This window comes from Balaenoptera acutorostrata, chromosome 2 (genome assembly GCF_949987535.1).
Source record: "Balaenoptera acutorostrata chromosome 2, mBalAcu1.1, whole genome shotgun sequence".
Taxonomy (NCBI): Eukaryota; Metazoa; Chordata; class Mammalia; order Artiodactyla; family Balaenopteridae; genus Balaenoptera; species Balaenoptera acutorostrata.
The window spans coordinates 98,626,904-98,653,521 of record NC_080065.1 but is presented as its reverse complement, the minus strand read 5'-3'; the positions used below and the strand labels follow the sequence as shown (position 1 = coordinate 98,653,521).

The 26,618-nt window shown below is 38.9% G+C and overlaps 1 protein-coding gene across 1 annotated transcript; it reads left to right on the top strand.

The window, feature by feature from the left end:
* TMED7 (transmembrane p24 trafficking protein 7) lies at positions 1 to 21,755 on the top strand. Its single transcript, XM_007192118.2, has 3 exons — positions 1 to 559; positions 5,733 to 5,978; positions 15,605 to 21,755. Exons 1-3 carry the CDS (start codon positions 365 to 367, stop codon positions 15,839 to 15,841), a joined length of 678 nt encoding a protein of 225 aa, XP_007192180.1. The 5' UTR covers positions 1 to 364; the 3' UTR covers positions 15,842 to 21,755.
* The last annotated feature ends 4,863 nt before the right edge of the window (positions 21,756 to 26,618 follow it).

Genomic DNA, 26,618 nt, shown 5'->3' with positions numbered 1-26,618 from the left:
GTACACACTCCAACGTCTCTCCCCGCGGCCGGGGGAGAGCACATCCGGGTCGCTGGAGCAGGTGCCGCAGGCCCCGCCTCTTTCCCCCGTCTCTTGTCCCCGCTTCCGGCTATCTCAAGTCTTTTCCGCTTGTTTTCTGCCGTCTTTATCTCCGCTCCCCAGCTCGTTTTGGCGTCTAGGCCCTGGTCCCTACCCCGTGAGCAGCGACTCACTGCGCATCTCGAATCTCTCAGGGCTCGGAGCAACTCTGCGGTGCGTCTTCGCGGTGCCGTTTGGGGTGAGGCCTGCCGCGCGCCGTGAGTTCGTGCAGACCTGACCCCGCGTCCCCCCGCAGCTCGGTTGAGGCCGCCGCCGCCGCTTCGGGATGCCCCGGCTGGGGTCCGCGCAGCGCTGGGCTGCCGCCGCGGGCCGTTGGGGCTGTAGGCTGCTCGCGTTGCTGCTGTTGCTGGTGCCGGGGCCCTGCGGCGCCTCTGAGATCACGTTCGAGCTGCCCGACAATGCCAAGCAGTGTTTCTACGAGGACATCACGCAGGGCACCAAGTGCACACTCGAGTTCCAGGTACTACGGGCTCAGGCGGTCGCGGGCCCCAGCTCGCGGTTCCAGGGTCGAGGCTGTTTTCTCATTCTTTGGCTGATTCAGGAATCACATCTAGGTAGCTGATGCAGGCCATTTGGCTTTCCTGTCCGAAACCTTGCGCATTAGACATTTAAGACCAGATGTTAAGATATATAAATTCCAGAAATGCTTCCTGTGGCTGTGATTTTTCCGTCTTTTGTCTAATGTCCTTCATTTTGAACTTTTTTCTTTAAGAGTTTCCTTTAAAAAAAAAAAGTATTCCTGTTCCATAGTGCCCAACGTCAGTCCGCCACTCTCTAATCCGCACCTCCACTTTAATCAGATTTCAAGTGCTGCCGGTATCTAACTCCATTGCTTTTCAGTTTTTCCATCGATATTAGGATTATTGGTTAATGTGGTCCCTGTCGTTGCAAGAGCCCTATTCGAGACCAGATGACCATCTGCCAAAGGATTTGTAGAAGGAATTGCTGTGATAAATGAGAGGCCCCTTTTCATTTGGGGGATTATATAAAAGTGCCTATTTAACAGAACGTAGTTTCTTAAATTGGTTAGAACAGTCTTTACTGTTTCTTTTTTTGTTGGTAGACTTAACATGTTTGAACAGCTATTGAGTACTAGGTGCTGGTGATAGAGAAGTGAACATATAGGGTCGCTGCCATCATTCTTGATTCCCTACCTATCCTAGGGTTCTTTTCTTAATTAGTACCGGTTCATTCATCACAATTGTGCTTTAAGAGCAGAGAATAGGTGATATACGGTCTGGTCATTGGAATCTGTGAAGGCTTCCTTTAGGAAGTGATTTGATGCTGAACTGGAAAAGATGAGTTGTAAATGCTTTGGTGAGGGGGAAGAGGGAATGGCCTTGGCAAGGTCACTGTGGTAACAGTGACTGGGAATTTGAAGAACACAGAGAGGTCCACTGTACCTGGGAATAAGGAGCCAGAAGAAGGGAGGTCAGCAGGGGCCAGACCATGTAGTGCCCAGCTGGCCGGGTAAAGGATTTTAGTTTTTCTTAAGAGTATGAGAAGCCATCATAGGGTTGTAAGCAGTGCAGTGACAAGTTCTAAGTATTCTTGGTAGCTGTACAGATATTAACTTGTGCAGGTAGAGAAGGTATTAAGGAGTATTGCCAAGTAGATGTGGAAGACTGATTAGGAGGCTATTGTAGTGGTCCAGGCTGAGATTAGGGTGGTAGCACTGGGGAAGGAGAAAAGTGAAAGGATGAGAAACACTTTTTAGGTAAAAGCAACAGAACTTGGTGATGATTTGGCTACAGCGAGTGAGGGAGGGAGGCCAAGGATGGCTCTTAGGCTTGCTTAACTTCATGGGTTAGGACCAGGGGACAGAAAAGATGATAGCAGGAATTGTAATATAAAGTGTCAGTGAAAATTTTATTTGTTTGAATTTAACAAACATTTCTTGACTTCTACGTGCAGGTGCTGTGCTTGTTGGTGAGAGTACTACTCTACTACTCTTGCGGGCTAAAAAATTACTGTTTATTATGTGGCAGACAGTATAGCAAGCGTTTCAGGTGTATTAATTCTCAGGGCGGGCTTCCCTGGTGGCGCAGTGGTTGAGAATCTGCCTGCTAATGCAGGAGACACGGGTTCGAGCCCTGGTCTGGGAAGATCCCACATGCCACGGAGCAGCTGGGCCCGTGAGCCACAGCTGCTGAGCCTGCGCGTCTGGAGCCTGTGCCCCGCAACGGGAGGGGCCGCGATAGTGAAAGGCCCGCGCACCGCGATGAAGAGCGGTCCCCGCACCGCGATGAAGAGTGGCCCCCACTTGCCGCAACTAGAGAAAGCCCTCGCACGAACCGAAGACCCAGCACAGCCAAAAATAAATAAAAAAAAAAAAAAAAAAAAAATTCTCAGGGCAACTCGATATGAGATGGGTTTATTAGAGAGTTTTTATTATTTTTTTTACTGATGAAGAAACTGAGGCTTCGGTAAGTTGAGACCCAAGGTTACAAAATGTAACAGGTAGCAGAATCAGTATGCAGTTCCAGGTTAAGTTTTTTTTTTTAACGTCTTTATTGGAGTATAATTGCTTTACGATGATGTGTTAGTTTCTGCTTTATAACAAAGTGAATCAGCTATACGTATACATATATCCCCATATCTCTTCCCTCTTGTGTCTCCCTCCCTCCCAGGTTAAGCTCTTAACCACTTTATTTTACTACCTCCCAAAGACAAATAAGGCTGAACTTGACCTCAGAGATCTTACATAGACACATAGTCATGTAATGTTAAATGCAATAATGAAAGTACACACTAGGTATAGTGCTGGCTGAAGACGGAGGATCATCAGGGGAAATTTAGCTGAGGGTCTGATGTATGAGCTGAGTCTAGAGGGATAAATAGAAGTTACTCTACAGGGTGGCAGATGGGGGAGGGACTTCCTCAGCAGATATGTTATGTTTGTGAGACTTAATTCCAGCAAGCCTGAAAATTAACCTGAGTCGGCACTGAAAATACTAAATCGTAGTGTTGCTTTGCAACTGTGGGTCTGAGGGCTTTAGGGGGGAGGTTTGTGCCAGTTTGTCAGCATTGTTCATTGATGACAGTGAGATTGATGATTTGTACTTGGTCTCAGTGAGACCCCCGGAGAGTCTGCTACTGAGAATAGTTACACGGCAGAAATATGCTTATGTGAAAAGCAAAATATAAAAAAACCCAGTCAAGACTCTACTTTGGGCTCACTGATTCCAAGGTGTTCCTTGCACACTTCGGTGGTTCCTGATCTGAGAGGGTATATTTCTGGCCACATCCCTCACAGAGGGAGAACAAAGGAGCCCATACCTGATCTCTTCTGTCCTCTTGCTGTGAGACAGCTTTTGGCTGTGATGGTTTATATTGTATTCTCTCTCTCTCTCATAAACTGTAGATTTATAAGTATAGTCATTTTGGGTCCTGTGATTCTTCTTCAGCAAACAAACCCCGTGTAATTTGTCACTATTAGTGCAGATGTAGAGCAGAGACTTGTTCAGAGAAGTTCTGGCATTCTGGTATTTTTGGAACATAGAGTGAGAAAGGGTGTAAAAGGTGCTGAGACTTCCTTGAGGGGGTACAGGGGTGTGGTATGCTGTTGTTAACAGGTTTGGATTTTTCTGTAGGCCACAGGAATTATCAGAAGGTTTTGAGACATGTGGGGAGGGAGGCATTGCTGTCATCTAGCGGTTAGAGACTGCAGATGCTGGTAAATACGCGACGGTGCGCAGGGCAACACAGCCCCCTGAGAGGAAGACTTACCCAGCCCCAGACCATCTAATACCTGAGGTTAAGAGACCCTGCATTAGAGGGAGGAGAGTTTGGATTATGGGAAGACCTTTTAGGAAGTTGAGCCACTAGTCCCGTCTGGATTGTGGATTGTGGATGGAAGAGATGGGGTGAATCTGAGAGAGGCAATAGTATCGAGAGGTTTCTGTGACTAACTGGACAGGTAGACACATAATTTGAGATGATCCCCAGTTTCTTTCTTACATGACCAGATAAGTCGTAAGGGCTATTTTTATCTGAAGTAAGATTATTTGTTTTAAAGTTTGATAGAAGAAAAGTGGCATGATGATCAGTTCTGGTTCTGTATTTTTGTTTGTATGTATGTTTTGATTATTCAGAGTACTATGGTTAAGTATGAATAATTGGATATATAAAGTGAAGTCATTATTTCACCTAGAAGAAAGGTTGTCGACTTTTGGTGGGGAGGGGTAAATGCCCAATTGATAAGACACTGTTTTATGTCAAACGTTTTATCTGTATGTTAATATTTGCGTATTTTACGGTTTCCTAAGTGCCTAGTTATATTTCATTTAATTATCAAAATGATCTTTTAACATAGTTCAGTTATTTATCATATCTCTTTAGTGACAAAAGGTCATATAAATAATCAATCTTCTCTGAAGTCCAAAGTTTGATCTCTGTGTTCCACAAATGTAGAATGTCAATATTATGCTAACCCAGAGGGTTCAAGCTTGAAAATATATCTCATGGTGGTTGGAAACCCCCAAACCCAATGTCTCTTCCTCATTACCTCAGGTGGATACAGGCACCCTATGTTTCTTCTCCTGTCTCCTCTCCCTCTTTTTCCCAGTCAGTGTTTTCTCATATAAGGAGTTTTTTCTCCTCTTTAATCCTTTTCCTTCTTCCTCTCTTATGCTTGCCAAGTAACCTCAGGAAAAATGTCTCCCTCTTCTCTTCATTTGTATAACTCAAATGGCTCAAATTGTAACTGATTAAGCATAAGCCTTTGAAAATAGCTCCAAAATCCTCTTCAGAAGCTTTTCACCTACCCCTGGCTTTCCTTTCATATGCTTTCCCTTAAACACAGACTATGCAGATGAACAAAACATTTATTTGCTTTCGTGTTGTTCTGTTTCGGTTTTGCTTTAATCACAGGGGTTAAAACAATGTAGTTTAATCATTTATGTTTCTCTTGGAAACAAGTTTGTAAATAATGATATACTCTTGGAATAGGCCACAAGTCTGTTCTGTTCAAAATGTAATTCAAAACAAAGTATGTATCAAATTCCATATAACTGACCTATAAAAGAACTTAAACATAGTCTGTTTGTAATTTGGCAGTAAAATGAGTTTAAGTTCTATAAAAGAAGTATGCATGGGGTGTTAGGCTAAGGACTGACCTACTTAAGTGCTTCACTGTACTATCTGAGAGTGCTTGGATGATGCTAATAGGAAACTAGATGAAAAAATTTTGGGAAGGAAGATATTACATGGCAGTAAGCTTAAGGGTCAAGCATATGAATCTGGCATTCAACCTCTTACTAGGTGAAAAATCTTGGGTAGGTTACTTATTTTAACTCAGTTTCTCAGTTTGTCAAATTGAGGGAAAAATACTGTCTTGTAGGGTTGTTGGGAGAACTAAGTGATGTAAGAGGCCTATAGTAACTAGAACAGTTGTCTGGCTTGTTGGTTAGTTCCCTCTCTCCTGTCATGAGGAAATTTGTTCAGTTTCTGTAAAACTTTAGTTGAACTGAAATCTGCCTCCCAAGTTACATCCACTGGTAGAAATCAAGAAATGTAAAATTGCCTGTGATGGTAAAAAAACCTTATAGCCATTTCAACAGGAAACCTGGTTGATTTCTCAAACTTGTTAGTTGCAGTGATCTCTTCATTTTTTGTTTTTTTCTCTTTTGTAGGTGATTACTGGTGGTCACTATGATGTAGATTGTCGATTAGAAGATCCTGATGGTAATGTGTTATACAAAGAGATGAAGAAACAGTATGATAGTTTTACCTTCACAGCCTCCAAAAATGGGACATACAAATTTTGCTTCAGCAATGAATTTTCTACTTTCACACATAAAACCGTGTATTTTGATTTTCAAGTTGGAGAAGACCCACCTTTGTTTCCTAGTGAGAACCGAGTCAGTGCTCTTACCCAGGTAATAAAAAGTCAGTAACACAACATTGATATGTTTAAAGGGAAAAAAAGCATAATTTAATATCCATTAACTCATTGATGGAACACAGATTTTGTGACTTTAACGCAACCTTTAAGAACTATCTTAACTCTTCCAGTAGATTAGGCATTTCACAGAGAACTTCAGACTTTTTTAGTGAAGACCAGTGTTAAAGGATTTTATGAAAAGAAAATAGACATTAAAATAGGGGGATCACTTAGGTAGAAACATCAATGGCAAAGGAAGCTTAAAAGTCTAAACAGTACTCCAGCATTATGAAGCATTTTCTGTAATTCATGGAGGAATGTTGCTACCATAACTTAGCAGGTTGGTATAACTGGAAGCAAAAATGATGCCTTAATATATATATACTTTTATACCAGTATTTAGTGTTACTCAAACTGCTGTTACAGTAACTTTTGCTGTAACTGAAGGTAAAGTAGTAAAGATTAATAGTAAGTCATCTAACAAAAATAGTTAAGGTAGCTAAATTGGGTTTTATTTTGAAGAATAGCTTAATGAGGGAAAGATAGCAAAAGAAATTTAGAGTCAGTGAACAAATACTGCTCAGGTGATGAGAAGGGCTGTTTTATTTCTAGTTCAGATACATTTTGAGCTTAGAGTATGTCTAAAAGATAGTTCGGTATTCAAAGGAATTATTTATCACCTTCTTATTAAAACCTTAAATTGGATTTCATTGTTTCCAGGTTCCAGGTAGTCTCCTGGCCAAAATCATGTAGCGATAGAGGCAGTTTTTAAGAATGTGTAAGAGCCTTAATTCATAAACCTATTGTAAGCATTAATAAGATGTGTTCAAATGTTCTTATTTTTAGAAATGTTCTCTTTATTTTTGCATCATGTGTGAACAGCACTTTGTAAAAAGATTTTTCTTTGGGGCCATTGTTTATAACTTAACCTTAATAAATTTTAATTTGTAAAGTAAGACAGTTTGCTTTAAAAACCTAAGCAGGGACTTCCCTAGTGGTCCAGTGGGTAAGACTTCATGCTCCCAATGCAGAGGGCCCAGGTTCAATCCCTGGTCAGGGAACTAGATCCCGCATGCATGCCACAACTAAGAGTTTGCATGCTGCAACTGAGGAGCCCTCATGCCACAACTTAGAAGCCCGCACGCCATATCACAGCTAAGAAGTCCGCATGCCGCAACTAAAAAAGATCCCACATGTCGCAACGAGGATCACACGTGCCACAACTGAGACCTGGTGCAGCCAAAATAGATAGATAGATAAAAACCTACGTGGATAAATGCTTTTAGGACCGCTTAATCTCCTTTATTTGTATCACATTTTATTCTATTCTTTTTTTTAATTGTTGTGTTAATTTCTGCTGTACAACGAAGTGAATCAGCTGTATGTGTGTGTAAATATATATATATATATATCCCCTCCTCTTGGACCTCCCTCCCATACCCCTCATCCCTTCTAGGTCATCACAGAGCACCAAGCTGAGCTCCCTGTGCTATACCACAGGTTCCCACTAGCTATCTGTTTTACACATGGTAGTGTATTTATGTCAAACCTAATCTCCCAGTTCATCCCCCCTAACCCCCCCTCAACTGTGTCCACATGTCTGTTCTCTACGTCTGCATCTCTATTCCTGCCCTAGAAATAGGTTCATCTGTACCATTTTTCTAGATTCCACATACATGCGTGGAATATATCGATTAATATATGATATTTATTTTTCTCTTTCTGACTGACTTCACTCTGTATGACAGACTCCAGGGCCATCCATATCTACAGATGGTCCAACTTCGTTCCTTTTTATGGCCGAGTAATATTCCATTATATATATGTACCACATCTTCTTTATCCATTTATCAGTCAGTGGACATTTAGGTTGTTTCCATGACCTGGCTATTGTAAATAGTGCTGCAGTGAACATTGGAGTACATGTGTGTTTTTTTGAGTTATGGTTTTCCCAGGGTATATGCCCAGTAGTGGGGTTGCTGGGTCATATGGTAGTTCTGTTTTTAGCTTTTTAAGGAACCTGCATACTGTTCTCCATAGTGGCTGTATCAGTTTACATTCCCACCAGCAGTGTAAGAGGGTTCCTTTTTCTCCACACCCTCTCCAGCATTTATTGTTTGTACATTTTTTGATGATGCCCATGCTGACCAGTGTGAGCCGATACCTCATTGTAGTTTTGATTTGCATTTCTCTAATGATTAATGATGTTGAGCATCCTTTCATGTGTTTGTTGACCATCTGTATATCTTCTTTGGAGAAATGTCTGTTTAGGTCTTCTGCCCATTTTTGGATTGGGTTGTTTGTTTTTTGATATTGAGCTGCATGAGCTGCTTGTAAATTTTGGAGATTAATCCTTTGTCAGTTGCTTCGTTGGCAAATATTTTCTCCCATTCTGAGGGTTGTTTTTTCATCTTGTTTATGGTTTCCTTTGCTGTGCAAAAGCTTTTAAGTTTCATTAGGTCCCGTTTGTTTATTTTTGGTTTAATTTCCATTTCTCTAGATGGTGGGTCAAAAAGGATGTTGCTGTGATTTATGTCATAGAGTGTTCTGCTATGTTTTCCTCTAAGAGTTTTATAGTGTCTGGCCTTACGTTTAGGTTTTTAATCCATCTTGAGTTTCTTTTTGTGTTTGGTGTTAGGAAGTGTTCTAATTTCATTCTTTTACATGTAGCTGTCCAGTTTTCCCAGCACCACTTATTGAACAGGCTGTCTTTTATCCATTGTATTCTCTTGCCTCCTTTATCAAAGATAAGGTAACCATATGTGCATGGGTTTATATCTGGGCTTTCTATCCTGTTCCGTTGATCTATATTTCTGTTTTTGTGCCACTAGCATACTGTCTTGATTACTGTAGCTTTATAGTGTAGTCTGAAGTCCGGGAACCTGATTCCTCCAGCTCCATTTTTCTTTATCAAGATTGCTTTGGCTATCAGGGGTCTTTTGTGTTTCCATACAAATTGTGAAATTTTTTGTTCTAGTTCTATGAAAAATGCCATTGGTAGTTTGATAGGGATTGCATTGAATCTGTAGATTGCTTTAGGTAATATAGTCATTTTCACAGTATTGATTCTTCCAATCCAAGAACATGGTATATCTCTCCACCTGTTTTTATCGCCTTTAATTTCTTTCATCAGTGTCTTATAGTTTTCTGCATACAGGTCTTTTGTCTCCCTAGGTAGGTTTATTCCTAGGTATTTTATTCTTTTTGTTGCAGTGGTAAATGGGAGTGTTTCCTTAATTTCTCTTTCAGATTTTTCGTCATTAGTGTATAGGAATGCAAGAGATTTCTGTGCGTTAATTTTGTATCTTGCTACTTTTCCAAATTCATTGATTAGCTCTAGTAGTTTTCTGGTAGCATCTTTAGGATTCTCTATGTATAGTGTCATGTCATCTGCAAACAGTGACAGTTTCACTTCTTCTTTTCTGATTTGGATTCCTTTAATTTCTTTTTCTTCTTTGATTGCTGTGGCTAAAACTTCCGAAACTATGTTGAATAATAGTGGTGAGATTGGGCAACCTTTTCTTGTTCCTGATCTTAGAGGAAATGGTTTCAGTTTTTTACCATTGAGAACGATGTTGGCTGTGGGTTTCTCATATATGGCCTTTATTATGTTGAGGTAGGTTCCCTCTATGCCCACTTTCTGGAGAGTTTGTATCATAAATAGGTGTTGAATTTTGTCAAAAACTTTTTGTGCATCTATTGAGATGATCATATGGTTTTTATTCTTCAGTTTGTTAATATGGTGTATCACATTGATTTATTTGTGTATACTGAAGAATCCTTGTGTTTCTGGGATAAATCCCACTTGATCATTTTGTATGATCCTTTTAATGTGCTGTTGGATTCTGTTTGCTACTGTTTTGTTGAGGATTTTTGCATCTATGTTCGTCAGTGGTATTGGTCTGTAGTTTTCTTTTTCTGTGACATCTTTGTCTGGTTTTGGTATCAGGGTGATGGTGGCCTCATAGAATGAGTTTGGGAGTGTTCCTCCCTCTGCAATTTTTGGGAAGAGTTTAAGAAGGATGAGTGTTAGCTCTTCTCTAAATGTTTGATAGAATTCACCTGTGACGCCATCTGGTCCTGGGCTTTTGTTTGTTGGAAGATTTTTAATCACAGTTTCAATTTCAGTGCTTGTGATTGGTCTGTTCATATTTTCTGTTTCTTCCTGGTTCAGTCTTGGAAGGTTGTATTTTTCTAAGAATTTGTACATTTCTTCCAGGTTGTCCATTTTATTGGCATATACTTGCTTGTAGTAGTCTCTCATGATCCTTTGTGTTTCTGCAGAGTCAGTTGTTACTTCTTTTTTCATTTCTCATTCTGTTGATTTGAGCCTTCTCCCTTTTTTTCTTGATGAGTCTGGCTAATGGTTTATCAATTTTGTTTATCTTCTCAAAGAACCAGCTTTTACTTTTATTGATCTTTGCTATTTCCTTCATTTCTTTTTCATTTATTTCTGGTCTGATCTTTATGATTTCTTTCCTTCTGCTAACTCTGGGGGTTTTCTGTTCTTCTTTCTCTAACTGCTTTAGGTGTAAGGTTAGGTTGTTTATTGGAGATGTTTCTTGTTTCTTGAAGTAGGCTTGTATAGCTATAAACTTCCCTCTTAGAACTGCTTTTGCTGCATCCCATAGGTTTTGGGTCATCGTGTTTTCATTGTCATTTGTTTCTAGGTATTTTTTGATTTCCCCTTTGATTTCTTCAGTGATTTCTTGGTTATTTAGTAGTGTATTGTTTAGCCTCCATGTGTTTGTACTTTTTACAGTTTTTGTCCTGTAATTGATATGTAGTCTCATAGCGTGTGGTCGGAAAAGATACTTGATACGATTTCAATTTTCTTAAATTTACCAAGCCCTGTTTTGTCACCCAAGATATGATCTATCCTGGAGAATGTTCCATGAGCACTTAGAAGAAAGTATATTCTGTCGTTTTTGGATGGAATGTCCTATAAATGTCAGTTATGTCCATCTGGTCTAATGTTTCATTTAAAGCTGTGTTTCCTTATTTTCATTTTGGATGATCTGTCCATTGGTGAAAATGGGGTGTGAAGTCCCCTACTATTATTGTAGTAGTTACAGTAATTTGTAGTTACTGTCGATTTGTAGTTACTGTCAATTTCCCCTTTTATGGTTGTTAGCATTTACCTTATGTATTGAGGTGCTCCTGTGTTGGGTGCATAAATGTTTACAGTTGTTATATCTTCTTGGATTGATCCCTTGATTGTTACGTAGTGTCCATCTTTGTCTCTTGTAATAGTCTTTATTTTAAAGTCTATTTTGTCTGATACGAGAATTGCTAGTCCAACTTTCTTTTGATTTCCATTTGCATGGAATATCTTTTTCCATCCCCTCACTTTCAGTCTGTATGTGTTCCTAGGTCTGAAGTGAATCTCTTGTAGACAGCATATATATGGGTTTTGTTTTTGTGTCCATTCAGCCAGTCTGTGTCTTTTGGTTGGGGCATTTAATCCATTTACATTTAAGGTAATTATCGATACAAGGTAATTATCGATACGTATTTTCCTATCGTCATTTTCTTGATTGTTTTGGGTTTGTATTTGTAGGTCTTTTCCTTCTGTTGTGTTTCCTGCCTAGAGAACTTCCTTTAGCATTTGTTGTAAAGCTGGTTTGGTGGTGCTGAATTCTCTTAGCTTTTGCTTGTCTGTAAAGGTTTTAATTTCTCTGTCAAATCTGAATGAGATCCTTGCTGGGTAGAGTAATCTTGGTTGTAGGTTTTTCCTTTTCATCACTTTAGATGTGTCCTGCCACTCCCTTCTGGCTTGCAGAGTTTGTGCTGAAAGATCAGCTGTTAACCTTATGGGGATTCCCTTGTATGTTATTTGTTGCTTTTCCCTTGCTGCTTTTAATAATTTTTCTTTGTATTTAATTTTCGTTAGTTGGATTAATATGTGTCTTGGCGTGTTTCTCCTTGAATTTATCCTGTATGGGACTCTCTGCGCTTCCTGGACTTGTTTGACTATTTCCTTTCCAATGTTAGGAAAGTTTTCGACTATAATCCCTTCAAATATTTTCTCAGACCCTTTCTTTTTCTCTTCTTCTTCTGGAACCCCTATAATTCCAATGTTGGTGCGTTTAATGTTATCCCAGAGGTCTCTGAGACTGTCGTCAATTCTTTTCATTCTTTTTTCTTTATTCTGCTCTGCGGCAGTTACTTCCACTATTTTATCTTCCAGGTCACTTATCCGTCCTTCTGCCTCAGTTATTCTGCTATTGATTCCTTCTAGAATATTTTTAATTTCATTTATTGTGTTCCTCATCATTGTTTGCTTGCACTTTAGTTCTTCTAGGTCCTCATTAAGCGTTTCTTATATTTTCTCCATTCTATTGCCAAGATTTTGGATCATCTTTACTATCATTACTCTGAATTCTTTTTCACGTAGGCTGCCTATTTCCTCTTCATTTGTTTGGTCTGGTGGGTTTTTACCTTGCTCCTTCATCTGCTGCATATTTCTCTGTCTTCTCATTTTGTTTAACTTTTCGCAGGCTGCAGGTCCGTAGTTCCCGTTATTTTTGGTGTCTGCCCACAGCGGGTGAGGGGTTCAGTGGCTTTTGTAGACTTCCTGGTGGAGGGGAGTGGTGTGTGTGCTCTGGTGGGTGGGGCTGGATCTTTTGGTGGGCAGGGCTGTGTCCAGTGGTATGTTTTGGCGTGTCTGTGAACTTAGTATGACTTTAGGCAGCTTCTCTGCTAATGGGTGGCGTTGTGTTCCTGTCTTGCTAGTTGTTTGGCATGGGGTGTCCAGCACTGGAGCTTGCTGGCTGTTGGGTGGAGCTGGGTCTTAGTGTTGAGACGGACATCTCTGGGAGAGCTCTCACCGATTGGTATTACGTGGGGCTAGGAGGTCTCTGGTGGTCCAGTGTCCTGGACTCGGCTCTCCCACCTCGGAGGCTCAGGCCTGACACCCGGCCAGAGCACCAAGACCCTGGCAGCCACACAGCTTGGAAGAAAAGGAAGAGAGAAAAACCTAACAGATAGAACCTCAAACCAAATGGTAAAAGCAAACCTAAATAGACGAAGTCACACAAAGAAGCATACACATACACCCTCAGAAAAAGAGAAAAAAAGGGATAAAAATAAAATTAAATTTAAAAAATTAATAAAAATAAATAAAAGGAAGAGAGCAACCAAACCTATAAACAGATCCAGCAGTGATAACAAGCACTAAAGCTAATATAAAGATAAAACCAAAAACAAATCAGACACAGAAAGCAAACCCCAAGTCTACAGTTGCTCCCAAGGTCCACCGCCTCAATTTTGAGAACATTCATTGTCTATTCAGATATTCCACAGATGCAGGATACATCAAGTTGGTTGTGGCGATTTAATCCGCTGCTCCTGAGGCTGCACAGAGAAATTTCCCTTTCTCTTCTTTGTTCGAACAGCTCCTGGGGTTTAGCTTTGGTTTTGGCCCCGCCTCTGTGTGTAGGTTGCCCTCCGGTGTGTGTTCCCGCCCAGACAGGACGGGGTTAAAGCAGCAGCTGATTAGGGCTCTCTTGCTCATTCAGGCTGGGGAGAGGGAGGGGTATGGTAGTCATAATTGGTTTGCAGGACAAGCCTGCAGCGGCAGAGGCCAGTGTAACATTGCAGCTGCCTGAGGCAGGCCATGTGTTCTCCCAGGGAAGTTGTCCCTGGGTCACGGGACCCTGGCAGTGGCGGGCTGCACAGCCTCCCAAGAGGGGCGGTGTGGATAGTGACCTTTGCTTGCACACCAAGACTTCTTGGTGGCTGCAGCAGCACCCTTAGCATCTCATGCCCATCTCTGGGGTCCACGCTGATAGCCGCAGCTCACACCCGTCTCTGAAGCTCGTTTAGGCGGCGCTCTGAATCCCCTCTCCTTGTACACCCCGCAACAATGGTCTCTGGCAGCTCCAGACTTTTTCCTGGACTCCCTCCCAGCTAGCTGTGGCGCACTAGCCCCCTTCAGGCTGTGTTCACGCAGCCAACCCTAGTCCTCTCCCTGGGGTCTGACCTCCGAAGCCTGAGTCTCAGCTCCCAGCCCCCACCCACCCTGGCGGATGAGCAGACAAGCCTCTCAGGCTGGTGAGTGCTGGCTGGCACTGATCCTCTGTGCGGGAATCTCTCCGCTTTGCCCTCTGCACCCCTGTTGCTGTGCTCTCCTCCGTGGCTCTGAAGCTTCCCCCCACGCTGTCCCCACCAGTGAAGGGGCTTCCTAGTGTGTGGAAACTTTTCCTCCTTCACAGCTCCCTCCCAGAGGTATAGGTCCCATCCCTATTCTTTTGTCTCTGTTTTTTCTTTTTTCTTTTGCCCTACCCGGGTACGTGGGGAGTTTCTTGTCTTTTGGGAAGTCTGAGGTCTTCTGCAGGCATTCAGTAGGTGTTCCGTAGGAGTTGTTCCACATGTAGATGTATTTTTGATGTATTTGTGGGGAGGAAGGTGATCTCCGCGTCTTACTCTTCTGCCATCTTGTAGGTCTCCTCATTCCAAGATCTTTTTGTTCCTTACCTCACCAGGATAGTGGGCACCGATGTCAACATACTTAACATCTAATTCCACTGTTAAAGCAGCAAAGAAAACACTGTTTCTTGTGTGGAGTCCACAGCACAGGACAGAAGAGCTGCTGCAGGCCCAGTGCGGGTGGCAGTGAGGGGCGCCAGTCTTCATCTCTCGTACTTTTTAAAGGAACTTTTAATGAAATATTTTTATAACTATTCCTTTCATACTTACTTTGGTAGAACTTTATTAAGTGTTTAAATTATTTTCTAATGTCTATTATTAAAATTACAACAAACAAATATTGAAAAAAATACCTAATACATGGTTTGTGATGTAAAATAAGTATAATATAATAAAGCATATATTTCATCACCAGGATTAAGTTTTTAGCAGTAGAAAAACATTAAACTCGTATACAACAAAAAAAATTACACTCTTAACCTACCGCAAAGCAGTTAGTGTAATTTAGGAAAAGGTATGGTGTCATCAGATGAAGGCCTACAAACTCATTACACAGTGAAAATGAAACTTATGTCCTATTGAGCACATATATATTGGTTTTGTTGACTGGAATGAGGAAGAAGACTTATTTAGCAAAATGGTAAACGTGAAAAAAAAAATTACTACTCTGACCTATCACTTTTCAGTTTCAACTGCTTTTAAGATAGTTGAAATAACTTTGACTAACTACTTTTATGCCATATTTTGTTTGTTTTTGTATATATTTGGACTTTGATTCATATTCTTACAATTGGTCAAATTTACTGACCTGCCATTCCCTTCCTAATTCTTCCTCTTTAAGAAACCTGGCCTTGAAATTCGGTAGCTACCAACCTTAACTGCTTAGTATTTCTCCTACTGTTAGCTTCATGTTCCGTCTCCCACCTTAACAGATGCCACAGTTGGGATGTTCCAGTTTGGGGCAAGCAGCTGCTTCATGGGATCTCTAGCCTTCCCAGTCATCCTAGTGAGAATGTGTAGAAGAGTTGCTTTGCCAGGACCATTCGCACGAATGAGTGAATGAATGAGTGCCAGTTTAGTAGAATGTTAGTCAGGTGAGGAATTGAGATCAAATTAAAAGAAAAGATGAATATGCTAGATGGATTATACAGAAAGTATTAAAACATACTAACTGAAAATCTTTCTCTTTAGATGGAATCTGCCTGTGTTTCAATTCACGAAGCTCTGAAATCTGTCATTGACTATCAGACTCATTTCCGTTTGAGAGAGGCTCAAGGCCGAAGCCGAGCTGAGGATCTAAATACAAGAGTGGCCTATTGGTCAGTAGGAGAAGCCCTCATTCTTCTGGTGGTGAGCATAGGGCAGGTATTTCTTCTGAAAAGCTTTTTCTCGGATAAAAGAACCACGACAACTCGTGTTGGATCGTAACTACGTTTTGAGAATTGATCCACCATTGCCGCTGTAATATTGCTGTCCTCTAATTAATTTTAGGTACCGAAGAACTTAATATTGGCAACATTTTTAGAATCTTACTCATACGCTTGTTGTGGAGGGATGTACGATGCATATCCCCAAGCTGTGGAAAGGACACCTTTTTTTATTTGTAAAGGTAGAAAAACTTTGGGACTATTTTGGGCTATTCATAAATATTCAACACAATGATCTACTCTTTTCTTGGTTGTTTCTATCTGCTCTTCGCACACTAAAGTATTTTGATTTGGTATTTTGGTTCCTTTTAGCCATTTAAAAATACTTTTCTTGTAAGTAGTGGAGATTTTTAAAACCTTCAATTTAATGTCTACATGGGTTGTGGAGGAAGAAAATTACCTTTCAGTTGTTTATAGGAAATAAAGTTTTGTTTTTAAGAAAACCAAATGTGATTAGCTGCAGCCCAAGCCCTATTCTGCACTGTTTAATTTTATGAGGAAAAAAATCTACCATAGAAATGTTAGTTAGTTAATATTGATATAATTTTAAATTGATACATCATGGTTTAATTTATTTCTCAGTAGCTTGGAAAATGTCATTTTTATTGTTTGGGTTTATTCTATGATCTATAACCAGATATGTTATTTTTTTTCATAAAGACATTTTTACCACACAGGAAATAGTATGTTTCAATAACATAATAGAGTTTACACAGGCCTTAAATGTCAGACTGTTGTAACAGGTAGAATAATTACAGAACAATTTAAGACACTACAATGGGGGGCAAATGAAATGAGAAGACTTTTAGGTGAGTTATCTGCACATATTACATTTTCAGTGCTTTTACAAAGAAAAAAGGTGATCTGTTTCATTTTAAACATTTGAATCGGCTAGTTCTTACTCATATGTGGCTTTAATGTCTGAGTCACTCCCAGCTTAAATTGAGAGTTGTAATATAGTATTATAAAAGTGCCATACATTTTATCCTAGTGGGTGTGATGCACTGAGAAGTTAGTTACTTTGGTTTTTTTCTTTCTTTCTTTCTTTTTTTGTTTTTTTGTCTTGCACATGTAATTTGTACAATCTCTGGTTAGCAGCCCTAAGATGATTTAAAAATTTAGAATGCCGTGTGTGTGTGTTTCTTATTTGATAATCCGAGCATTAGTGCATTTTCTGTAGACTATAGGGTTTAGACTGTGTTTGTGTTTTATAACTTGCATAGATTGAGCTGATTGAAATGAGTCCAAGTATTCTAGAATAGAATACAAGATGATGCAAAATTGTATGTGTTTAAAGCTTTTATGCTGTTAAGAAAAAAAAAAATTGCAACTGCTTTTTGCCATGCTTCTATCCCCCACCTAAAAGTGATGAGTGCTGAACGTGACTGTCATATTGTTAGGACTTTGATACGTGGTACCACAGAATACTGATTGGATAGCAATTCTAGTCACTTACCACTACTGACTAGAAGTTAACTCTTAATTCTAAGCTGTCTTAAGATGCATACACACTGCTGCATGTAAGAGCAAAATGAATTCAGGTTGTCCTGCTTGCTGATTTCAAGTGCTACAGTGTAGCAAGGGATGAGCGTATTTTCAGACTTTTAGTTCTAAAATTTTTGAAGACCAAATAGCTACTCCTTCAACAATATTTACCAGTGGATTAAGAACTGAAGTTTAAGATTCTGCAGATTTATCTATTGGGGTTCTTGTATTGGAGTTGTCCTGTAGCTTTTTAAGTGTCCCTCTAGATTTGCAAATTTTAAACACTAATGTTAAAGTGGTAAACATGGGAGTATGTTAAATGTCCTTTTCTGGTTGCCTGTCTGCTCTGTTGTATTCAGATAGTTACACCATAATTCAGCAGAGCTGGGTATCATCAGTGTGCCGAGTTTGGCATAGATAATGCAGTTATTTAATCTGTGTCTATCAAAACTTCATGATATTTAAAGACTATTACCACAGATAAACTTGCGGTGAAACTATTGAGATATATTAAAATTTTTTAAATCACCACTGTTACCTGTTGTAGAAAATAGTACTGACTTAGTCTAGTCTGTTTGTAACTGGTTAAAGTTTGATGGCTTGCCTATACTCAACTAGATATGTATATAAAAATTAGAAAATACATATCTACCTAGACATGAATATTAAGTAAGAACTTTTTTCTTCCTTCCCCTATATAATTTGTAGCTCATCATTTTTCTTTAATCCTTTCATAACTTGTTGCAACAGTTTGAATTTCCCAAATATTTACGTTTGGACTTACGGCTCAGAATACATATTTAAACATCATTAGCTGTATATATTTTTAAAGTAGAATAAATAATGGAAAGGGACTTGATATACAAGTTTATACTAAAATTCCAACTGTGTGAAGATACATTTTAAGATATTACTTTGCTAATAATCTAAATATTCATTTTTTATTAAAGAAACAAATGGTTTGGGGTTCACAGCTTTCATCCTGGCTTGATGATAATCATCTTTAAAAACACAGTGGACTGAAAAGCAATTTTATTCTTTGAAAGATTTCATTTAAATCTCTGTACTATCCATTTTTGCTTCAGTTTGTAAATGTATAACATTTATGGTTAAATAGGACAAAGCAGACCCTATGACTATTGTTTTCAAGAATTAAACAAATTGATATATAAATTATTCAAAGGGAGTTTTCATTTACTTTTGAAAAGAAAAATTTCTCTAAATTAAAAATGTTGGTTCTTCAGGATTGCACCAATCAATTCTTGTAGAATAAAAAAATCTTTCAACAAACTGACTTCACTTATTTCTGTCAAGATTTAAACCTTTTTGAAGCTCCTTATCAACTTGCAGCTTGGAGTACAGTTTTGTAGCAAGAAAGTGATAATTTATTTGATATTTCATTGGAACATCTCAGGGACTGACCAAGAAAGAAAGTTAAAGAAGAGAAATACAACCTGTAAACACCTCACTTTTAACCTTACTTTTCCTTTTCTTACTGAAAGTTTCGGTGAAAGGAAGTTAAGCCTTCAATTCCCTTAAAAGCTCTTAGTTTTTAGGTAAATTAACCTTTGGTTGTATAATGCCAAGTTTTCTCAACTTTGTTCCCCCTTTATAATGTTATGGGGGACGTTCTGGTTCCTAGGCACAAGTACAAAAGTAGCAGAGAAATAACAATAATATATTGGGCTGGCTAAAAAGTTCGTTTGGTTTTAAGTAAAAAGACACTTTTCATTTTCACCAGGAACTAAATTGAACAACGTATTCATTAACCAAACGAAATTTTTGGCCAGCCCAATGGGTTAACATTTATTGAATGCTTTGCTTGTGCCAGCTGCTGTGATAAGTCTTTTGCTTGTATTGACACGTTTCATCTTTGCAATAATCCTATGAAGTAAGGATATTATTCCCATTTTACAGATGAGGAAAGGGAGGCCTAGAGAGGTTAAGAAACCTGCCTATATCACAGTTAGTAATTAGCAAAATCTGGAATATGAACCATGGCAGTCTGGCTCCAGACCCCTCTTTCTCAACCACTATGCAGTAATTACCTACAAACACCACTTAAGGATAGATCTCCAAAGACTTAGCAATCTTGATTTCAGTATACCTCAGTAGCAGTTCAGGGGCTTCCCTGGTGGCACAGTGGTTAAGAATACGCCTCCCACATGCCACAGAGCAGCTAAGCCCGTGAGCCACAACTACTGAGCTCAGGCGCCTAGAGCGCGTGCTCCGCAACAAGACACCGCGATGAGAAGCCCGCACACTGCAATGAAGACCTATCACAGCCAAAAATAAAGAAAGAAAGAAATTTTTTAAATTAAAAAAATAGCAGTTCAGTGCTTTGGTTTTGGAGTCATAGTCAAGTTCAGATCATGGTCGTGTGACCTCATGCAAATGATTTTGTTAACTTGGCATTTCTGTTTCTTCATTTATTACTAAGGTAATATCTACTATAATGAGATGTTCATAAAACACTTAGGGTCAGTGCCTATCATATACAAGCCCTTAATAAATAATAGCTATATTTTTGTCATTGGTCCAATTTAATCACTTGATCTTTCTTTAGTTCTTAAAGTTCTTACTGTAGCCTCAACTCATATGGGCTCTTAAATAGTATGTAACAAATATGCAAGTCTATCATGTACATAATAGTCTGCTAGAAGTTTCAAAAATGAGTAAGATAATCTGACCTCCAGGAACATAATTGTCGGGGGAGACAGGATAGCTATGTAAGAAACTAATGTTAAGCAAGTCATGAAGCAGAATGGACTTGAAGGTTCTAAGACCTTTATAGGATGCTAGAGGAGGAAGAAAACATATAGATCAAAAGACTTGTTCCCCAAGGAATTTCACTTTGTCCTCTCCAGGTGTGGGGAGTGGTGCATAGTTGTCTAGCTAGGCCAGCAATTGAGTGAATTAATCTCTAATTCAGGGGTGTGGACTCCTCGGTACAGATCAAAAAAACATTTTCTTTAACTTTGTTACTAGTAAAGGTGATGTTTGATCTCCTGAATAACTTCTCCATCTCAGTTGTTTCCAAATTCTGGAGGAAAATGTAGGGATGTTGTCCCTAAACCACCAAATGTGCTATTTTTGTCTGCATTTCTCCATTTTACCCATAAGATAGCATCATTAGAATGATTACATTCCTTGCTGAAATCAACATATATTAGGCCTGGCATAATCTGTTTTTAGTGCTGGTAATTACTAGTGACTGCTACTACCTTACAAAGAGAAGACAACGCAAGAATTTGAGAAATAATGGTTCGAAGAGTAAAATCTGCCAATAATCCACCATCTGCTTTGATGTATTTCCGTTTTTCCATAGATAAATGTATATATTTTTAAAGAATTGGTATTGTTTATAACAAATTTTTAAACTTTTAAAAATTGTGAAATTTGTGATAATACAGAAGAGGGTATTAAACATGTACAATTTAAAGAGAAATAAAATTATAAAGCACATACTCATAATAACCAATGCTCAGGTTAAGAAATGCAATATTGTCAGCACCATAAAAGGCTCTATGTATCCTTTCCTGATCACATCCCTGAATTTCTTCCCTAGAGATAACCAATGTTCTGCTTGTAAAGAAAATAATTTTTCTTTTTCTTTTTACCAGTTATGTATACTAGTTCTTCTCAAACTACTTTAAAAAAAATTTCCAAGTAATCACAAACTCATAATTTTGTAAATACAAAATCATGTGCTTGAATGTTTTGGTAATATCAAATTGCTACCAGCCTTTCCAAATGCTTACTTTCTATGCATGCTTACTCTGACTTCATGTGCTTCTCTCTTCATCAGCCACTGACAGTTCAGTATGGTCATTGGACCATACTTTGAATAGTACTGATGTTTACGTTCCTGAAAGATGTCTAAAAAAATCAAGCAAAAGTAAACCTTAATAAATAAAGTTTAATGGAATATTCTATTTAATGAATTAGGTAGTACACATATTCTTTTGTGACTTTGTTTTGCTGTCATCCATGTTGATGCATATGGCTGTAGTTTTCATTACTGCATAGTAGTCCATCATATAAATATTCCAAAGTTATGTGTCTTTTCTACTATGATGGCATTTGGATTGTTCCAGGTTTTTTGCTGTTATAAACAAAGCCACTATGAACATTTTTGTATATTATGTCCTGTTGCACATATGTATCATCCCTTGAGAGTACATCTAGGACTGGAATTGTTTGCTGATAGAGTACGTATATCTTCATCTTTACTAGGTGACATCTAACTTTTCTAAAGCAATTGTATCAATCAGTGCTTTCACCAGTAACAATGGAAAATTCCAAATTCGTGTTGTCAGACTTTAAAACTTCAGAAAATCTCCGGGGTTTGTGATGTCGTAAAAGCAACACTTAAGAATTTGAGAAATAATGGTTCACAGAATAAAATCCACCCATAATTCCATTATGCATTTTGATGTGTTTCAGTTATTTTTGTAGATATATGTGTATATTTTTAAAGAAAATGCTATTATACCTCATTGCTGCTTACTTTGCTTTTCTATGAGGTTATTTTTTTCCTCACAGGTTTATCTACCACTTGGATTTCCTCTTTTGTGAAGTCCTTGTTCACATTTTTTGCCCATTTAAAAAAATAATTGGATGCTTTGGTTAAAAGTATTCCTTTATATATTCAGGGGGTTAATCCTTTGGTTATAACTATTTCAAATATCTTCTCACAGTTTGTGTTTATCTTTCTGCTCCTAGTGAAATATCAGTCTTTTCCCTTATTGTTGGTGTTTTTTGTATTGTTAAAGAAATACTTCTCTATCCTGAGGTCATGAATATCTTCTCCTATACTATGTTCTAAAATATGTATGATTTTGTCTTCTACTTGAATTGAGTTTTGTATATGGGATAAGGTAGGTGTCCAGGTTTCCCCCCCACCCCTAAAAAACTCATCTTTCTCTGTTGATTTGCCATGCCAAGTCTTTCACCTATTAAATGCCCATATTTACCTGAGTCTGTTTCTGGGCTATCTGTTTTATTCCATTGATCAGTTTGTTCATACACCCGTAACATATTATCTTAATTACTAAAGCTTTTAAAATTCTTAATATTGGTAAAACAAGTGTTTATACCTTGTTCTTCAAGATTTTGGCTGTCATCTGTCCTTTGTATTTTTATACAAAGTTTAGAGTTAGCACAAGTTTCAACAAAACAAAATAAATCTGTTAGGATTTTGATTGGAATTGTATTTGGTGTGTGAACAATTTCTTCTTTGTAATAGTGCATTTTCCATTGAATGAACCTATCTTTCCATTGCTGTGGTCTTCCATAAATCTTTTGATAAAGTTTTGTAATTTTCTTCATAGAAGTATTCTGTGTATTTTTGTTAAATTAATCTTTTTAAAAATTTATTTATTTATTTATTTATGGCTGTGTTGGGTCTTCATTGCTGCGCGCGGGCTTTCTCTAGTTGTGGCGAGTGGGGGCTACTCTTCATTGTGGTGCGCGGGCCTCATTGCAGTGGCTTCTCCTGTTGCAGAGCACAGGCTCTAGGTGCGCAGGCTTCAGTAGCTGTGGCTCGTGAGCTCAGTAGTTGTGGCTCGGAGGCTCTAGAGCGCAGGCTCAGTAGTTGTGGCACACGGGCTTAGTTTCTCCACGGCATGTGGGATCTTCCCGGACCAGGGCTTGAACCTGTGTCCCCTGCATTGGCAGGCAGATTCTTAACCACTGTGCCACCAAGGAAGTCCCATGTTAAATTAATATTGTTTTCTTTATATTTTTGATGCTATTATAATCTTTAAATTTTTTATTTTTTGCTAGTACGTGGAAATACAACTTTTTTTTTTTTTTTTTTTTTTAAAAGAGTAGCTTTTTTTTTTTTTTTTTTAAATTTTATAGCTACTTTATTTATTTATTTATTTATTTTTGGCTGTGTTGGGTCTTCGGTTCGTGCGAGGGCTTTCTCTAGTTGCGGCAAGTGGGGGCCACTCTTCATCGCGGTGTGGGGACCGCTCTTCATCGCGGTGCGCGGGCCTTTCACTATTGCGGCCCCTCCCGTTGCGGGGCACAGGCTCCAGACGCGCAGGCTCAGTAGTTGTGGCTCACGGGCCCAGCTGCTCCGTGGCATGTGGGATCTTCCCAGACCAGGGCTCGAACCCGTGTCCCCTGCATTAGCAGGCAGATTCTCAACCACTGCGCCACCAGGGAAGTCCCATGTTAAATTAATATTGTTTTCTTTATATTTTTGATGCTATTATAATCTTTAAATTTTTTATTTTTTGCTAGTACGTGGAAATACAACTTTTAAATTGATTCTTCTATTCAGCAATTTTGCTAAATTCTCTTGTCAATTCCAGTAATTTGTATATTCATTTGGATTTTCTGTGTATATAATTGTATCATCTGCAAGTCAGGACAGATTCTTCTTTCTATTCCTCACACCTTTTCTTTTCTTTCTTTTTCTTGTCTAATTACATATGCGGGGACCTCCAGTACAGTGCTGAATAGAGGTGGCCATAATAGGCATTCTTGTTTTGTTCCTGTTCTCTAGGAATGCTTTCAAGGTATCCTGTAGACAGTTTACAGTAATTTTACTGAATTTAGAAATTTCCCTTCTAAGTTTGCTAAGGGTTTTTTTTTTTTTTAATTTTTATTTATTTATTTATTTATTTATTTATTTATTTATTTATTTTTGGCTGTGCTGGGTCTTTGGTTCGTGCGAGGGCTTTCTCCAGTTGCGGCAAGTGGGGGCCACTCTTCATCGCGGTGCGGGGACCGCTCTTCATCGCGGTGCGCGGGCCTTTCACTATCGCGGCCCCTCCCGTCGCGGGGCACAATCCAAATTCCTTCCCCTGAACCTGAGACTTTGATTCAGTACACCTGGATTGAATCTTGGACATCCCTCCAGAATTCTGAGGCAAGTGTTTTTAAACCACATTTTGAGAAGTAATAATAGTAAATACTTTTGTAATACTATTGCCTGCTGTACTATGTTCCGCATTCAATATAATTTATTTACTTCTCTCAAGTAAATAAATTATATTTATTATAATTATTTATTGTAATTATATTAAAAAACTGCTTTTTCCCATTTTACAGATTAAGAAACTGACGCACAGAACAGTTAAATTGACTTGACAAAGGTCACACAATTAGTGCTAGAACCAGGGTTCAAATGCAGATATCTGCAGGGGCAGGCTTGTAGGGGTAAGCTTGTGTCTCCCTGTGTATACGTAGCCTCCCAGTCACTCAGAGATAAGTGAAGCGCTGATCTTGACCCTCAGTGGCTCTCTCATTTCCAGGATCTCCCTGTTAAATTTTTGGCCAGTCCACTGGTCTGCTGCACACCTCACGTGAGATCACGACTTCAGGCTAACAGCTATGGGCTTTTCTCCATTTATTTCCTCCCAAGTTTGCAATTTTTCTTGACAGCACCACTGGGTATGGACTTTTTGCCCTCTACTCTACCAAGTCAAGTTGGCTCCCTCCAGCTGTGGGGCTCCTGGCTTTCATTGCTGGCCTCATGCTGGTAGCACTGTTGCCCCAACAAAGCTGAGGAGTATTATGGGGGTTGGGAGATAAAAGCAGCTTCTGGTTAGAATGCCGCAGATTCCCACTACTCCTACCCAAAATTCAGCAGAGTTTTTTAAAGTGAATAAATGATTCTCAATTTGTTGTTTTCCTTTGGTCAATTTCCAGAGCCCTCAAATGATTGTTTTTGACAATTTTGTCCAGTTTATATTTGTTTTGGGGGGAGAGAATTTGATGCTATCTTCACTGTCACTAGCAGTCCCTCCTATCCATTTTGTCAGGTCTGGGATTTGATTTTACCCCACTTAACAATCTAATAAGTTAGCCTATTACTGTTTCATGGATTCTGGCAGAAGACACAAAACTCCTGGATCAGAGACAAAGGATTTTGTTACTCATGACACAGCAAGCGGCACTACTATCAGCATATTTGCAGTGGTTCCTCTTGCTCACAAGCCCCCTGTGGGTGACACGAGGCCCAGGTCTGTGCTACACATGCAGTGGGTCTGTGTCACATCTGAGGAACACTGAGCTTAAGGAATCCACCACTTTTGTAGCAAGCAGTAAGCAAGCTTGTTCTCTGCCCTGGAAGGAGACAGTACCTCATATCTCAAGGTTGCTCACTGTAAATGCTACCCTAAGAAATGGCTCAGGTAAAGAGGAGTCAGGGTCTTGCACATACTCAGTAAGACATAGAGGAACATAACAGACACATGGATAACTGTCTCTCCCAGTTCATTTCATCTAAATAGCTTATTGGAATGAAGTTGTTAATATCTTTCATATTTTAAATGTCATGATCTGTGGTGATGTTTCCTTTTTATTTCTAGTATTGTTATTTGTGTCTTCTGTCTCTTTTTTTGCTGACTAGTTTTACCAGCTGTTTATTCATTTTATTAGTCTTTTTCAAAGAACCATCTTTTGCTCTTGTGGATCCTCTGTTATTTTTTTTCTAATCTTGAATTTCTGGTCTTATTTTTATCATTTCTATCTTTTTATTTGGATTTCATTTCCTGGGTTTTTTTTCTTCCCTAATTTCTTGATGTGGTTGTTCAGACAGTTGACTTCCTGGCTTTGTTTTCTGATACGCCCATTTAAGACTAGTAATTTCCCTCTCATTGTATTTTAGCTATATCCCACAAGTTTTGATATTTAGTATTTTTAGGAACATTCAAATTGAAATATTTTATGATTTCTGCTGTGATTTATTTTTTGACCCATGGCTTATTTTGAAATGTGTCTTTTAATTTCCAGACATATAGGGGCTTTTCTCGTTTTTGTTTTTGTTTTTCAGATTAGTGGTTAGTGAACACGTTCATATTATTTCAGTCTTTTGATTTGTTTTGATTTGCTTTGTGGAGACTTGCTCAATGGCCAAAAACATGGCCTGATTTTGTTAATGTTCCATACGTATGTGAAAAGAATATGTGTTGTGAAATTGTATTGGGTGCCATAATCTGTATCTGTCAATGAGGTCAAGTTCATTAATCGTGTTCAAATCATTTATATCCTTACTGATTGAGCTGTGAGTCTGATGGACATATGTAAGATATCCAGGGAAACGGTAGAGTAAGCGAAAGAGGACAGTGGATCAAGACCCTGAAAACACGAGCATTGAATGCCAAGGGTTTCAAGGGTATGAAGCCACAGGAAAAACGTTTCACATGTCAGAGAAGCCATCTCTTTCCTGACTTAATTAGCACTCCTCCCCACTTTACTCTGCTTTCTTCCATTCATTCATTCTTTTCAATGAATGGATCTGAAATTGTACACAACGTCTGTCCTCTGTCTCCTGC

Bases quoted from the DNA above. Each gene is read 5' to 3' on its own strand.
- TMED7 (XM_007192118.2), top strand. From the start codon at position 365: ATGCCCCGGCTGGGGTCCGCGCAGCGCTGGGCTGCCGCCGCGGGCCGT. The intron at 560-5,732 runs GTACTACGGGCT...TCTCTTTTGTAG, and splicing joins AGTGCACACTCGAGTTCCAG to GTGATTACTGGTGGTCACTA. The intron at 5,979-15,604 runs GTAATAAAAAGT...CTTTCTCTTTAG, and splicing joins GAGTCAGTGCTCTTACCCAG to ATGGAATCTGCCTGTGTTTC.